The sequence below is a fragment of the Amia ocellicauda genome, chromosome 18, assembly GCF_036373705.1.
Source record: "Amia ocellicauda isolate fAmiCal2 chromosome 18, fAmiCal2.hap1, whole genome shotgun sequence".
NCBI lineage: Eukaryota > Metazoa > Chordata > Actinopteri > Amiiformes > Amiidae > Amia > Amia ocellicauda.
The window spans coordinates 16,204,718-16,222,613 of record NC_089867.1 but is presented as its reverse complement, the minus strand read 5'-3'; the positions used below and the strand labels follow the sequence as shown (position 1 = coordinate 16,222,613).

Below are 17,896 nucleotides of genomic sequence, written 5' to 3'. Positions count from 1 at the left end.
ATTATCAACATTAAATAAAATAAATTCTGTATGAGACCATTTTTCCACTGTCAATTTTCTTAATGATATACTTAACACTAGTTAAGTTATCAAAAGTAAATTTTCTATACAAACACAACATTTGTTGCATGTTGTATATTATTATACAGATATATATTATATATTATATATCACATTGTATTTTAGTGCTTGAGAACCCTGTAAGCCTTGGATAAGGACTTCAGCCAAATAAAAAATAAAACAGTGCATTTTTCTTCAACTAACCCCTGTTGGCCCTGTTGGTACACTTTAAAAATATTAGTTGTGATCAGAGGCCACTTGCAGCTCTGGGGGTACACGTGAAAGATGCTTGTTGTTCACAGCTTTTCTTCAATCTTTCTCCGGCAAAAACTGCATTCAGCACTTGATTTTAACAACAATAAATTACAAAACAATATTTATATTTATTTATTGTTGTAATTAAATTATTTTGCAAACATGCCAACAAAACTAGCAGCAATCCTCAATACAAGATGTGTCTAGATAGTAACTCCCCCTCCATCAGCACATGAGCACCAGTCTGCTAATGGGACATCTGCTGCTCAATATTAAGCTGAATAAAGTGAAACACCAGGAAAAATAATGACCAAAAAGATTAGAAATATGCAGGTTATTTTTGTCCCACATTCAATTTTTGCCCACAGATGATATTTTATTGTAAATTTACAGATGTGAAAAATAGTAATTTCACCAGCTCCATCATTTTTGGAGTATGTCCCTTTTTATGTTGGGCGATGAGAATCTTTAGTCCTCATTCAAATAAGATCAATCAATCTTAATTGTATATAGCAGAACACCTTTCCAAAGCATGTCACCCATAAAGAGTTAAGTGCATCATACAATGAATACATCATTTGAATGTTGCAGTGTTGCTGCAGTGCAGTAAAATGCATGGATTACATTTCATCACACATGAAGTTTGAGGATTATAGTGCTAAAGTACATTACAAATAAAGAATCACAATGCATTACACTGCAGCAGAGGGACTCATGGTTGGTGACGTCACACACGTACACTCCTCGCAAGCTTTCACAGAACACACCACTGCGAGTCCAACGCAATGTCCCACAGATTCCCCATTGCCCTGCCATTACAATGCAAGTCGAAGTTTGTTCATTTGGCCGCATCAGTAACACTTCCATGTTTAGATTTCTGTTTGCACTCGCACTGTGCACTTCAGCTTATATTTAGCCTATTTAAAAATATCTACTGCTTTTACATTTTGTACAAATAACTAAGACTTGTAGTAGATAGACTAGTGGCATTGTTTTTTTTAAATAAGAAAAAATATGATGTGGTATCAAACTACTGTAAACGAATCAAATCCATAATTTATTTATTGAGAATTTAGAGATGCTGTGCCCACTTTATTAAGTTGGATTGTTAAATATGAATGATTGTGGCCATTTAAACAGACACATCCATTGCAGAACACAATTAATCACAACAGGACGGACCTACTGTTTCATTGTGGTTCCCAACTGTGTTGTTTTTACTTTTGTCACTCAGGTATGGAAATACGGAACAAACACAGCGTTTCCATATTGATTCAAAACAGAACACAACATTTTGCTCTTGATTACGGAACAATTCAGTTTAAAAGAAATGGGTGGCAACCCTAGCAGAGATAACATTTAGAAATATAAAGGTGTGACAAGGGCAAGCTGATTCATAAGCAGGAAGATGTCAGATGTCTATACCACACGCTGATATTTCCTGAAGGCTTTACCTGCTCATCACTTGGAAACAGATGAGATGCCTTCAACTGTTGTGCTCTCTTCTAGCTAAGGCTGCAAACCAAAAATTACAAATACAGTAACCATTTCGTCAATGGAAAATTGACACAAAAAAGGAAAGAAAAAAATCAATAGTTGACGTGATATTGATCTGTTTTGTTGTTACTGGTAAAATTGAGCATTGTTTTCTTTATTAATTTGATCAATATATGTATGATTGCACATGCATGTCTTCTGTTAAATGATTCTTTTGTAACGATTACTCAATATATATAGTATATTCCTGGAGCTCCTTGACTAATGGTTTAGCTGGGCAGGAGTTGTGTCAGTATGCTGGTAACAGGGAAAGTAGAAGATTGACTAATTGTATGAGAGTAATCCTTATAGTCCTTATTATCCTTATTGTTTTCTTTCTATTGTTTGTTTGTTTTCTGTTTGCTGGTGACAGAATATCTTTCATATGACCTCTTGATAAGCATTGGAACTGTTTCATGGAAAAAATCCTTCTCCTGGTGTTTGATGTGGTAACAAACTGCCAAAAAGAACAATACTCCTGGACTTGTGTTGCTCCTTGCTGTCCACTCTCTCACATTTACTTTGTGACAGGGAGAGCTCTTCTATATGATAGTATGTTCTTTAGAAAAACTTCTAACAGGCCATCTGACCATCTCTGGAGCGCTTCATTATAGTTAAATAAAATATATTTTTAAATTAAATCATGCCCTGAGTGTTCCTTGTCTGACTATCTATTGAGGGAATACATTTGTCCCTGTCACCCATAATTACAAAAAGGAGGTCCATCATTAAAATACATTTACATTCTCCTATAAGAAAACTGATTGTGCCCTTGCTAAAACCGAGGATATCAAACAATAGTCCCACATGCGCACCCCTCCCCTTAGCTGAAACTAACACTTGCAACCTAACCAAGCAGCTTCCAATGTCTGTAAGGATGCCATAATTCCATGTGTTTATGATCTTTTATTCAAACTTTTCAGCATTTTTAAAACAAATCTCAACTGAAAAGTAATAACCATTGTGTTTTCCACTAATATAATAATTTACAACAGTTCATTAGAGCCATGTCAGTTAACAATTACTGTAACTTTTTCTTCTGGATAGTGGCATATTAAAAACCCTATAATACAATCATTCCAGACCATGTATTTATTTATTTGTTTAATCTTAAAAATCTGTGATCTCAGACTGCTGCAATTTTAACACATTCTGTACCAGTGAGATCACAATTGTCCAACTGATTTATAATGGAGAGCAGTTATCGATTCTTTATTAGCAGTCTAGAAAGATGCATTAAACAAAGATTGCAATGTCTTAGGACATCCTGAAACAAGATAAGGCAACAGAAACACATATTCACACATTATTTATATCCTCAAAAGTGAACATGATGCTATCACAAATTTTGTTTCCCAGGTTGTAAATGGAAGGGAATAGTATACTTTTGTATTTTTCTTCAGGTTCCCTGGCAGGCTGAAGTGGGGGATCGTGGAGAGCCATCAAGCAGCAGACACGGTAACATTCACCGCTAAACTCTGATAATAGTTCCATGTATGGCGGTGGCATTTCCACTTTGGAAAGGACTTTCTAAAAAACACAACAAAGATTAAAAAACAGTTACATTTTCCAACTGTATTTTGTAAAATCTATACATATATTATATATTTAATCTTAAACTGAACACTCTTCGGTAAATTTAAAACAAATGATAAACCTCATTTTAATTCATACTCCAGAAGGTATACCTTATTTTTGGTATTGATAGGGAGAAATGTACAACCTAAGTACTTTAACAGAAACGTCTTCTTTGTCTCCTGTTCTCTATATGGCTGTGGATGAAAATGTATTTTGTAAAAATCAGCTCCACAGACACTAATCAATCTAATCCTAATCTTAAAGATGAATGGATAGTAAATTACAAAATAATGGGAATACACAAAGTAACCCTACTGTTGCCAATTCTTTACATATGTCAGGATTCAGATGGAGGTACTCTTCTTGAAGCGCCTTTATTGCTACATGTCTTGCACTGTGACTTTGAACCTGGATGGAAAAACAAAACAATGAAAGTTTCTGTATTCACATTGGTGGAAAGGGAAAGGTACTCATTTTAACCTGCTAACATACACAATATCTGAGCATGCATTGCCTATTTGTTAATTTACTAGAAATGTTTGATAAACTTACATAACGGTTGCACTAAATGTTTTATCTTAAGTTTAATTTAAGTCTGCTCATGTGGCCTCCCTCTTTTCTGTCCTTTTCTCCTTGATCTCTCTGCAGCCTTTGCCACTCCATTCTCCTCTCCTCCCTTGTTCACCTTTAAATCTCTGGCATTGCTCTTACCTGGTTCTCCTCACACCTCAATAGTTGCACCTAATAGGTGACATGAATACGCAGAATCTCTCCCTTCCCTTCCTCACCAACTACTCAACTCAGCTGCTTATCCAGACCCTGGTGGTTCTCTCCTGCCTGGATTACTGAAACTCTCTCCTGGCTGGCCTGCCTGCAACTGCAACCCACCCACTGAAGTTTATCCAAAACTCGGCTGCTTATCTGGTTACCTCTGCCACAATTCGCACATGCTACTCCACTGCTCCAATCCCTTCACTGGCTTCCGATCTCGGATTCCAGTTCAAGACTTTGGCTCTTCCCATTGTCTCGACCAGACTGCACCTAGCTACCTGCAGACTCTCATCTCTGCAACGACCTTCCCACTGAGGGCAGGACAGCAGAGTCCCTGACCACCTTCCAGCGATCACTCAAGACACATCTGTTCAGACTGTATCTGTGATACAACAGCCTGATCTCCTGGGCTGCTCAGCACTCTCATCCTTGTGCTCTTGAGTACTTGCGTATTGTTACGCGTCACTGTGATTTCTCCTTTGCCTTCCCCTCCCTTGAGCACATACCTAGGACTTAATTGTATAATGTTTACCCAGATTAGCTCATTGTACTAGGCGGATTGTATTACTGCACTTTTGTTGTGCTTTAACATTTTTATGTTGTAAATTGTTAGTCACTTGAATATGGGTCCCTGCTAAAATAAACACATACAAAAATTGTAAAATATACCACACCTTCCCCCCCCACCCTTGGATTTATTAATTATGTTAAAAATTTTGCAAAACCTTCAGTACTTTATTTTAAATCTTCTGATGAGGTTTTATTTGGGTATAAATAGTTTTAGTTGTTATTGACTGAACTCCAGAATCGTACTTATTAATTTACAAAACTATACAATGTATAAGAATACACTGACCATGGCAAGTTCTTCAGGCAAAATCTGAAAGGCTTATTTTATTTTCTCAAGTATTCTGTTCATTTCAGCTTGTGAGTGACGGAAGAGATTCTACAGTGAAAAATAAGACTTCAAACCACTGAAAGAGAACACTTCCTCATGCCACATTTGTTAGCAGTTTGTAAATGTGAATGAACTAGAAACACTGTGAGCGGTTGACTAGTGTGACTGCTGATTGTTTTGTCGTTCGTTGTCATACCCAAAGGACAGCTGAGGAGGGGTTTATACTAAATGAAGTTACCATGGCTCAAAAGAATAATAAAATATGAGTATCATGTATAATCATGCATCTATGCTATTTTGGGAGTGAATATTGTATGAGACAAATAGGAAGAAAAGTCAATATCTTTTCCTCATGGATTGCAGTTAACAGACCAGAAAAAACTGGTAGCTATACAAAAAAGATGTATAAAGCCGAAAATAGAAAAAAAACAGGTTTTGAAGTCTTAAGCTAAAAAATGATTAACCATCAATGATCAACATTTTTTTAATTAAACATTGTGCAAGTGGACAAAATAAATGTAATACAAAATATGAACATTTCTAGTATCATGCAGGAGTCTCAGGAAGGTTACTGGTGAAGAGTTTTACCATGATCATAAACAGAAGACCAGACTTTGCCAGAACTTAAATCAAATTAAGACAAAATAGCTTAAAAGGGTCACAGTGTCATAGATAAATATCCCATTGACTACACGCAGTATATTTAAAAACACTTTAAGACACTACAGTTCAGACTCTCTCTTGTGTACAGACTATTTTTGGGAGATCAAGGATGCTTTAAAGATTTATGTCCAGATTTTGTAGCCAGATAGATTATTCTGGGGAAATGTGGTGGAGGACTTGAAATCCTCCTTTAAGCTTTCTATCATTTACGATTTCAGTGGATTTTTTGTACCCACAAAATCAAGAGTCTTACCTGTATTATTACAGATGCAGTCCACAAAACAATCCCTTTCTTCAGACTTTTCTCATTTGCGATTTTTTTAACACAGTCGTCAAGGTCCTTATACTTTTGCAAAAGCACAGTTTCTCTGCAGCTATCATTCAGATCTTCTGATATGTCTCCACTGCTTTTCAATTGTTTTGCAAAGAAACTGTTAATGCAAAAAACTGTTTAAGCATACTTAAGCATTATAGTTCTTTGAGAATTAATACAATTGAGAAAACAATTTTCAAAGGTATATTACAGTTAGCAAGTATACTAAAATTCCAGTCAAGAGATTGCCATTATCCAAATTATATATACTACAAATATATGTTTTAATACTTTGGTACCAACAGTGGAGATCTTCCTTTCTTTCCCTCTTCTGACCCCAACACCCCTTCTCACATCTCTTCCTGTCTCTCTGCTATCTGGATGCACTCATTTCATCTCAAGCTTAACCTTGCCAGATCTGATCTCCTCTGCTTTCCCTCCTCCTCTGCACCTTCAACTGATCTCTCCATTTTGATTCCACTGGCATCTACCACACTCTCCCCATCATCTTCCAGGAATGTTGGAGTGACCCTTGACCTCTCTCTGAAAGTGTTCAGCACTCCTGCTATTATGCACTTTATTTAACTATGCTTCCTTATGCTCCTGCTTACTTACATATATTTGGAACTACTGTTTTACTGCAACATCTACTATGTCCCCCCTTCTTTTTAGAACAAACTTAGGACTTAACTGTATTATGTCTGCACTTGTTACCTTATTGTACTAGGATGTCGCTTATTGTATTTTGTATTGAGTGTTGTAATGCTTAAATAGGCATCACTGTGGAGTAGTGGTTAGGGCTCTGGTTCAAATCCTGGGTGGGGTAATGCTGTTGTCCCCTTGAGCAAGGTACTTCACTCAGATTGCTCCAGTAAAATACCCAGCTGTATAAATGGGTACAAATGTAAGTCGCCCTGGATAAGAGCGTCTGCTAAATGACAAATAATGTAATGTAATGTAAATTGTATTTTGTATTAATATTGGTATTGCACTATTATTAGTATTATTATGATTAATTCATCATCACCTCTTTTTGAGATTTTGAACATCTTCCTTGAGGTCTTCGCAAATCTTATTTGTGCTATCAGATGCTACTTTCAATTTTCCCAATTCATCCCGTCTATGAATAAATAAAAATAATAGTTGAATAAATCAAGCATAAAATGGTATTCAGTTGTAAAATATGTAAACAATTGCAACCAGGGATGATTAAAGTTAAGGATGCAATTTAATCACAGCTCTCTGTTTTATAACGAGATCTGTTTTATTGCGGGTACATAATACTTTTTTGATATTATTTTAATAGATTGCTTACATTATAATATTATCAAAACTTTGTTTAACTCTTCCATTATCTACGCAAACTGGCCTAGGCTAAGGTATGAACTCCGACAGGTCGGGAGACGGAAAGATATAATTGTATTCATTATAGGCTATATAGAGATCAAGTTCCTTACCTAATATGAAGGATATATTGAATACAAAACCCATAAGCAACTACGAAAATCAGGTTATAGAGGCTATGGTACGTTTTGTCAGACGGTGTCTTCAGATATGGATAATTATAGCGCCCCTGAAATACACCTCATTATTTGTGTGAAGAATTCAGTAACTAATGAAACCACTGTTTAATACCTGATGTGTGTGTTTTTAATTTAAATGCATACGTATTCAAAGTAGTTTTGAAACTAGTAAACTATTTTTCAAAAGTATAGCTTTAGCTAGTTGTTTTTTTCAAGAGTGGCTCATAGTGCAGCCTATATACTTATTTCAAGAAGCTTCCTCAACACCTCAACACATACATACACGAAGGAATCGATACATGTGTAGGTAGGATATACATTAAATAGCGATAATCGTAAGAGTTTTCCATTATAAGTGTTACATACCTTACTGCATTTCCCCATAACTCCAATTACATAGTGCTGTAATGGGGGCTCAGGTTGACCCATCTTGATTATATGTAACTGGCGCTGCAGATCGTCTCGCAGTTGAGAGTTGTGTCAACACAACTGTATACATCAGCCATAGCCTATTATCACTAAAACACATATTTATTCATCTTATATATATATAAACATTAGCACCTATGTGTTTTAATAGCAGTTAATTCAACTTTTGTGACTTTAATCTGTTAATACACGCAGATACATTACTTAAAGTAGTTGAAGCTTGTTCGAGATATTATTTGCCTGATTGAAATCCATTACGCGACTGGTCCCCGCCTAATTTAAGGTACGTTGACTGTAAAGTCACCACTCTCTCACTAATAAGTAGCGCTCAAGAGAGAGGTGTATGTCATCGCCCTGAAAGTGTTCTCAGAGGCTGCGGTACCTGAAGGATCATGCCCTGCGGTTCATCCAGGACCTCAGGAATGGGTTTAAGGTCAAACCCTCAGATGTCACCTGGGTGCTGACAGTGCCTGCCATTTGGGACTCTCAAGGCAAACAATTCATGAGACTTGCAGCCACTGCGGTTGGTATCTGTAACTCTTAGAAGCCGTTACATTTATGATTAGAAGAATGTGGCATCTTACTAAAAAGTATATATGTAGGTCATTTTTTTTTTATTTTTTTATTTAATCTGATCCCTGGTCCTAGAGAGGCACTATCCAGCAGGTTTTGAAGGTCACCCTTCTATCTCCATTTTTTAAACACCTGAAAGTATTTAATTGGAAACAATTGAGCAAGTGGTTTGAATACTTCCAGATTTCAAGAATCCCCTTGTTTGAGTTGCTTAATTGATGAATAACTCCCATGTGTTCCCAGTATTCAGAAATTGGTGATCTAAGGTGACCTGTAAGATTAAGTGGATTGGTGCTCTCCAGGACCAGGTTTGGAGACCACTGGACTAAAGTCTTAAAGTGTATTAAAATACTAAATATGAATGTGTTATTTGGTTTAAAGGTGGTATTAGCTGAGGGAGATTTGTTTTTCAGTTGTCTGAAGGGAACTTGATTATGTTAATAGGCATTACAATGTATTTGTAAGTTATCTTTCAATTTCAAAACAGTTTGCCAGGGATTATGGGTCATGACCTCTAACATGGGAACAATGAATAGCCTTAAAATAAAGCTGCCGATAAGCCTCTGTGTGCCGTGACGCACTTGGCCCTCCCCTGAAACAGCCCAAGTACACTGCATGCAGGTGGATCTATCTCTTTTGTCCTTTTCACAGTTCAAGAGAAGTTGTCTGTGTTATCTCTGACTTTTTCCCTCACTTTATATGTATTTCATATTGAAAAATAATTTGATAATTACAATATATACATAAACTCTTATTCTTGTATTTTGTACACCTGTATGTCATTTTCATCAGCTAATTGGTCTCTGTCTTTGTTCTCTTAAATCACAATTATATTCAAGCACTGATGAAAGTCTAATGGACTGAAATGTTTGCTTCTTTTCCCTATTTCACCATAGAGCACGCTCTTGCTCTTTTTACAATATTAATTAAAGAGTATATTATTACAAAATGTTAGCCCCTAGTAGTGTTTTTGGAACCTTCGGAAGGTTTGATGTGTGGATTTCTTTTTTTTTTTAAGTCTAATATTATCCAGAAACTACGCACTCAAGTTAATCAATTCTAGGCGCAGTATCAATCCCTTTTGTTAATCTGAAAATATAAAACAAAACACATTTTCTAATATGTAGTAAATAGATATTATATTCTCTATCTCTAGGCAAACCTTATTGCAGACATGACCTCTGATAATTTGATCATTGCTCTGGAGCCCGAGGTCGCCTCAGTCTGGTGTAAACAGCTGTCTGTGAAGGACTTCTTTGAAGAGGGAAGTCCTGGGGGGAAAATGGAGGATGTTCCAGGGATCCAGTATATCCTTGTTGACTGCGGAGGTGAGATGTAAGATTCTTGCAAGTATCAATGAGTAAGAATAATGGAAAGTATATATCTGGAATTTTTTTTTTATCAAGAAATCTCCTGAATTTAACTTTCTTTTTGTTGTATTGCACATGCAGGTTTATTAAGTGTTGCAAGATTAGAATCAGACTTCGATGCTACATTTAATTCAGAGAAGGAATGCATACATGTTCAAATATGAGCAAGTACTGATAACAATTGACTTGAATGATTGTGTATCTAGAATTTACTGTAACTTCCACACAACCAGACATACCGTTCTCCATTCGCATTCATTTTTCTCAATTGCTATAACAAATTTTCTGAAAGGTACACATTTCTCAAAAACAGTTACGAAACCAAACTCAATTAGAGAGAACTTCATACATATACATTTTATTTAATTATTCAGCAATAATACTTAATAATAAATTATCTAAATTTAAAAACTAAAAAAAACAGACGTATATTTAACTCATGATGCATTGATCATATTTGACACTTAAAATATTAATGAGCGGAAATCAAAACCGTTCAAGATCAAACTTATAATAATTAAAAATCGGTCAATACAATTATATATATATATATATGTATATATATATATATATATATATATATATATATATACACTTACATATATAGGTGTTTATCTCTTGATTTTCTAAGGTGGGACGATTGACATCACTGTGCATGAAATTCTGCCTGACGGATACCTGAAAGAGCTTCACAGAGCCACTGGAGGGCCATGGGGGGGGGAGTGTGTAGATGAAAACTTCAGGCTCCTTTTAAAGGACATATTTCAGACAGATGTCTGGGACAGATATGAGAAGGAATTCCCTGCAGAATTTCATATGATGATGTACAACTTCTCCTTAAAAAAAAGCTCTGAGAAGGAAGAGGACGTAGACATCGAGTGCCTCTACAACCTCACAAAACTGGCTGAAAAAAAACAAGACATGCCTCTGTTTTCTAAAGACAAAAGTGATGTCACTTGGTTAGAAGGCACCATCAGAATCACATACAAGAAGTTTGTGTCACTTTTTGCTGAAAGTTTAGGGGAGATAGGTGGAAGAATTGAAGCTTTACTGAGTACACCAGGCTTCAAAATAAACATCCTGCTGTTTGTCGGAGGTTACGCTTCAAGCAAATGTCTCCGTAAGGAGATGATGCGGCAGTTTGGCAGCAGGTGCACTGTGTTGTTCCCTCGTGATCCACAGATAGTCATTGTAAAGGGAGCCGTTCTTTTTGGAAAGAATCCTAAAATTATCAGATCCCGAGTCAGTGCTCTGACTTACGGCATTTATGAATCCGTGGTGTTTGACCACATGGTCCACAGACCTGAGAAACTGAGAATAACTAAAACAGGACTTTACTGTGCAGATCTCTTTAAAAAAATGGTAGAGAGGGATCAATCAGGAGACAATAACCATGTAGTAGAGTATAAATATTTGCCAATTGACATCGAGCAAGATACAATGGAATTCTTATTTTATTGTACTGAGGCTCTGAATCCAAAGTATGTGGATGATCCTGGAGTGAAGAAATTGGGCTCATTTGTTGTGCCCATGCATAAGGTCAGTGTGGAAGGATACCGTATAGTCATTGTCAATGTCAAGTTCGGACTGACGGAGATCCAAGTCTCAGCTACTGACCTGTCATCTGGTGAGACACAAAAAATCAATCTGGATTTCTTGACAAAATGATCTACAGCACAGTAGAAGTCCAACTTTTTAGTCATTTAATTACACCTGCTCAACTTACATAGCTCACCAGAAATGAAATTCCCTGGACCTAAATTAAAATATACACTAAAATAATGCACTACCTGTGTTATTACTACATAAACGAATGAGCTCTTATTTCAAATGGTATATGAAAAGGTTTAATTTTGTTTTTTTTATTTACATATTGTAAAGGTATATCAGTTTTGATATCATTATTGCATATAATTGCAAGACAAATGTAACTTGTCCAATGTTGACTCATCCAATGCTCTTCCGAGAGTGAGAACAGTTAAAGGTTCTCTCTTCTGTATGATATAAATCAGCAGTGTCAAAGTCATTTAGCATTGGTGGCCATTTCTGACTGCACCTTAGGGTTGAGGGCCATCTAATCTTACAAGAAAAAAACACTTGTATTGTGTGTTTATTCTATACTGTCATAAAATCATAAAATAACGAATAATTAGGAAGTATAACACCTCTTAATGAAGTCTTAATTTCCACACATAGTAAGCCTAAGACATAAATAGATATTACCTTTCAAAACGTCTGTTCCGACACCTGGCAGTTCTTACCCCTCACTAGTTTTGGGATATCAGGTGAGATGTCCATAGCAGTGGCAACACGCAGTGTTGCAGACAGATGCTCATCTGTGAGCCTTGACCTGTTTTGATTTGTTCACATTCACAGTTGAAAAGATCTTTTCGCAAATTTAAGTGCTTCCAAAAGAACTCAGAAATTTGGCAAAAAGCTCTGTTAGCTTTGGGAAGTCGACGGTTGGGATGTGTTGGTAGAAGTCTTGCAATGGCATTGTAGAGTAACTTATCCCTGGTATTCTCCTTGATCTGCAAATCAGTAATCTCCATCTGAAGATCAACCAGGGCCATCGTGATATCTGCACTAAATGGATTAGCAAATAACTGAAATATCTCCCGTGACTGGAAGTCTAAGAAGCAGCGTTGAACTTCTTTCAATAAGTCTGACAGTTTTGCACTGTAGCGCAGGCAACTTTCTTTCCGAAATGCATCTTTGTGCATTTCAAGAACCTCTCGGCAAGAGGGAAAGTGGGCAACATTTGCCTCTTCACAAATTCAACTTAGCTTTAAAAGCACGTACTTCCTCTTGCATTATTGTGACAACATGTGTGGGTCCTTTAAGTTTCCTATTTAAAATGTTAATTTGCTCAGTAAATCAACAAGAAAAGCAAGGCCCACCAGCCAGTGCGGATCTTCTAGCTCTTCAAGTGCTTTGCCTTTCTCACTCATGAAATTCTTAATTGCCTGGCGCAGGGCCGGTGGTGGTGGTGGTGGCTGACGGTGTTTCACTCACGCTAGTGGGGGGATTGACGGCATTTGTCAGGGGCGCCGGAGGGAGGCAGCAGAATGTCAACATGCCACCTAAAATTCAAGTACCACCATAGGTGGCTGCCTAATCTTGCCTAATGGGAGGGCTGGCCCTGTGGACGCCTCTAGCATTTGCCAATTCTGTCTATGCAACGGGCCGGCCCTGGCCTGACACAAATTAAAGATCTGCTTCAAAACTGAGCCACGACTCATCCAGCGTACTTGTGAGAAGTACTGTATGTTATCGTACTGTGATGACGGTTCAGCTAACAGAGCCCGAAACTGGCAGTGCTGCAAAGCTCGGCTACGAATGAAATTCACACACTTAATAGCAGTGCTCATTACATCACCCAATTCGGCTACCTTTCCACAGTGGTTCTTGGTGGATGATGCAGTGCAAGAATAAGGGCTCGTCTATGTTTAGCTCCCTGCATCTCTCCCTCTCTCCCAGTCAGCCCATTTATTCCACCTGTCATTGATGGCGCTCCATCGGTGGTGACACCAGCGAGTTTTTCCCATGGCAGCCCAGCCATCTCCAGGGGTTCATTTAGTTTGTGGAAAATTTTGTTTCCAGTGGTTGTGTCACCCATGCTTGCTAAAGATGAAAGTTCCTCAAAAATGTAAAAATCCTGCGTAACCCCTCTAACAAAAATAGCAAGCTGGGCTGTGTCGACTACATCCGTGCTCTCGTCCAGAGAAACTGAGAAGGCACGGAACTTGCCCGCTTTCTCACAAAGTTGTGGTTTTATGTCTTTTGCCATGTCGGTTATTCCACAACTGCATTCCTTGACAAACTTATATTTGCAAAACTCTCCTTCTTTTCCAGGCACACAGCCTTGGCTGCTTTTATTATGCATTTCTTAATAAAATCACCATCTGAGAATGCTTGTGCTGCAAAGCCAATCTCTATGGGTAACCATCCTCCAGCATTTTGTCTCTTTTTTTCTCACGTTGTGGAAAATGCTTTGTTGTGACTGAATTACCTCGGTCATTTTCTCAGTTTTTTCTGTGCGCTCCCTGCCTGTTAATTCGGAGTACTTAGCTCTGTGTGTTGTATCCTAATGACGACGAACATTATACTCTTTCATAGCGGCCACAGAAGCATTGAAAATAAGACGTATGGCATATTAATCTGTCCATCGACTTTGGACATTTCTCTGCACATCGTCTGCTTTTCTTTTAGGTGTCATCCTTCAAGGGTTTTAAAGTGTGTGGCGGCTAGCTAGTAGTAACTGCTGTGCAAAAATTACTAATGAAAGCGACTAATGACTAAAATTACTACTGAAAGTGAAAATTACAAATGAGCAAAACTGACGTTATGCACGATACTCATTCAACAACACAACATCATGTGGTGAAAAAGGCCTGTGAGTATAGTGCTGTAGTGAAGCAGGGTTCATGAAGCAGTATCGACCCTCCCGAAGCACAAGGTACCGATACAGTGGTTCGAAGCCCCGCGACACCTTGCCAGAATCCACGTGATCACTGCAAACGAAGCTTTGTTACGTCACAGTAGCAGCTGACTGTCGAATTGCTTTGGAATATGTGTCGGTTTACCCCCATCATACTTAAAAGAGTCTGAACCACCTCAAATCCCCGGGGTTATAAAGAGGAGACAGATTTGCAGACGGTATAGAATACATTTATTGCGAGACGGAGAAACAGAGATAGATACTTAGATAGACGTAGAGATAGCAATAGAAAAGATACACAGAATTAGCGACAGATAGATAGGTATTGTGGTAGAGTCAGGCCAGTTCTGGCTGTTGCTCAAGTCCTCTGTGTAGTAGACAAGAACAAAAAAATAAAACCAAACCTTTTTTTTTAGGAAGGGTGGTATTAAATTAATACCTTTCCGATGAAGCGCTGAATCACAGAAGGATACTGTGATTGCCATACTTCAGCATGGCCATAAAACGTAAAATAATGTTCAGGTGCAGGTGAATCAGGGAGCCGATGCCCGAATGCAGGACAGGTGACTTGCTCGGTGACATGGTGAAATACAAATAATTAGTAATGAACAATCGGTAATTTAAACACATGGAAACAATCAGCAACTCATGATATGTCATGACATTGTATAAAAAGCAAACAAATTAATATATAAATCCACTCAAAAGAAAGAAAGAAAGAAAAAAGTGCATAATATAATAAAACAATTTGGGAAAATTACACCGTTTGTCAAACCCTGTGACACATACAAATACTGTATATTAAAAAAAGGGGTGCGCGATGCTGCGAGGGGTGGTATTACTAGTCTCTGCAGGGCAAACATTTCCCCTTAATTTCTAGACGAGGCTTTTGGCAGGTAATTTATTTGGATTTGTTTTGACCATATTGACTGACTGTATTTTGTTGTGTTCATGTAAATGTGTGTTGGAAACCCTTTGTGTAGGCTCGTAGTCTTTGTGTGACTAGGGTGACCAGATTTGTTCAGCCCGATTACCCTAAGCACACTCTCAGATCCTCCATTGTTGTCATCTGAAAAACCCGACTAGCTTTCATAAGCCCTCCAATGCGAGCCAATAAAGAGGTCTGGGTTGAATGAGAATCACAGTCACTGACACAGTTTCTCTGTTAAGTGCCACAGGATGACTGCAAACACTGTGGAGTGTAATATTGTGATAAACCCTGCAGTTTCAATTTCATGTGGATGCTTTTGTTCAAAACAGTGTAATGATACATGGAGCTATCACACTGGGATTCACTGTCAGAGATAATAGCTATCTTACCTGGGCAGGTAACGTATCACTATGCTTAGGATTACCAGCACATCCCTGTTTTCCGCATTTCCGTGGGTCCATGACAATTTGTCCCCGTGTCTGTCAATGAGTGTATGAACTTATTGTAGATCAATAGAACACATATACATTTACAAATGCTCTGTGGTTACCCTGCGAAGGGCGCTATACTAATAAAAAATGATGGATACATACATATGCATACAGCTCTGGAACAAATTAAGAGACCACTGCAGAATTATCAGTTTCTCTGGGTTTACTATTTATAGGTATGTGTTTGGGTAAAATGAACAATTTAGTTTTATTCTATAAACTACTGACAACATTTCTCCCAAATTCCAAATACAAATATTGTCATTTACAGCATTTATTTGCAGAAAATGACATCTGGTTAAAATAACAAAAAAGATGTAGTGTTGTCAGACCTCGAATAATGCAAAGAAAATAAGTTCATATTCATTTTTAAACAACACAATACTAATGTTTTAACTTAGGAAGTGTTCAGAAATCAATATCTGGTGGAATAACCCTGATTTTCAACCACAGCTTTCATGCTTCTTGGCATGCTCTCCACCAGTCTTTCACATTGATGTCGGGTGACTTTATGCCACTCCTGGCACAAAAATTCAAGCAGCTCGGCTTTGTTTGATGGCTGGTGACCATCCATCTTCCTCTTGATCACATTCCAGAGGTTTTCAATGGGGTTCAGGTCTGGAGATTGGGCTGGCCATGACAGGGTCTTGACCTGCTGGAAAAAAACAATCCTCAGAGTTGGGGAACATTGCCAGAGACAAAGGAAGCAAGTTTCCTTCCAGGACAACCTTGTACATGGCTTGATTCATGCCTCCTTCACAAAGACAAATCTGCCCGATTCCAGCCTTGCTGAAGATCCCCCAGATAATCACCGATCCTCCACCAAATTTCACAGTGGGTGTGAGACACTTTGGCTTGTAGGCCTCTCCAGGTCTCTGTGTAACCATTAGACACTGCGCTCTTCCAGTGACAGAAGACTAAGTCTGCCTCCTCTCCACTCCCCTTCCTCCAAAGCTGCTCCTTCTCAACCCTGGCCCCTAAATGGTGGAATGACCTTTCCACTGAAGTCAAAACAGCAGTCTCTGACCACTGAGTCCTTGCCCTCATTCCGGCTCTTACTCAAGACACACCTTTTCAGACAGTACTTGTAATATTAGTCCTGTTAATCCCTGTTAAATAGCACTTCACAGCATTTTATGATGTGTTACTAATACTTGTATTATTGATTGATTTCCCCCTTGCTCCTTTTCCCGTAGCCCTTGACTGTGACCTTACATCTTGACAGCACTTAGCTTTTACTTTCCTGGATGTATGACCTCACTTACTGTACTTACCTGTGTAAATTGTAAGTTGTAAAATGTGTTTTACTTTGAATTGCTTTGTATAATATAAATTTGAATTTGTAATGTTTGATCCTTGTACTTAACTGTATTCTTGCACTTTGTATTGCACTTATGTTGTAAGTCGCCCTGGATAAGGGCGTCTGCCAAGAAATAAAAATAATAATAATATTAGACGACCAGGTGTTGGGCAAAGCTGAAAATTGGACTCATCAGAGAAGATGACCTTACTCCAGTCCTTTACGGTCCAATCTTTACGGTCTTTTGCAAACCTCAGCCTGGCTCTTCTTTGCTTCTCATTGATGAAGGGCTTTTTTCTAGCTTTGCACGACTTCAGCCCTGCCCCTAGGAGCCTGTTTCGAACCATCCTCACCCTGCACTTCACCCCAGCTGCCATTTGCCATTCTCTTTGTAGGTCACTTGATGTCATCCTACGGTTGTTGAGTGACATTCGAATGAGTTGGTGGTCATCCCGGTCAGTGGAGAGTCGTTATCGCCCTCTGTCGGTCTGTAGCTCTGTTGCCCCCAATGTCTGCTACTTGACCTTGTTCTTATGAACCTCCGTCTTTGAGATTTTAAGGATGGAAACAACCTGACGCTCACTGTATCTCTCTGCCAGTAAAGCCAGAATTGAACCCTTCTTTTCCTCACTCAAAACTTTCCTTTTCAACTCTTGGAATGGTCAATAGTTATTTTTTTATTCCAATACTTTTGAGGTACTACTAGCACTGTTTTTGCCATCCAGCTGGTCCTATTGCAAGAGGATAGTGATGACCACAGCAGT

General features: G+C 38.1%; 1 protein-coding gene and 1 long non-coding RNA gene across 2 annotated transcripts; one reads left to right on the top strand and one right to left on the bottom strand.

The window, feature by feature from the left end:
• Nucleotides 1-2,755: 2,755 nt before the first annotated feature.
• On the bottom strand, nt 2,756-8,397 carry LOC136713670 (uncharacterized). The gene is made up of 6 exons (XR_010804968.1): nt 7,964-8,397; nt 7,102-7,194; nt 6,015-6,192; nt 5,057-5,146; nt 3,745-3,837; nt 2,756-3,381 (listed from the first exon to the last, which is right to left on the bottom strand). It is a non-coding gene; the product is annotated as an uncharacterized LOC136713670 (long non-coding RNA).
• Nucleotides 8,398-8,399: 2 nt separating this feature from the next.
• On the top strand, nt 8,400-12,969 carry LOC136714112 (heat shock 70 kDa protein 12A-like; the record flags this gene model as incomplete). Its single annotated transcript, XM_066691418.1, has 4 exons — nt 8,400-8,549; nt 9,756-9,927; nt 10,601-11,120; nt 12,945-12,969. Coding segments are annotated over 4 exons (867 nt in total), but the record flags the coding sequence as incomplete, so codon positions are not given.
• Nucleotides 12,970-17,896: the final 4,927 nt, after the last annotated feature.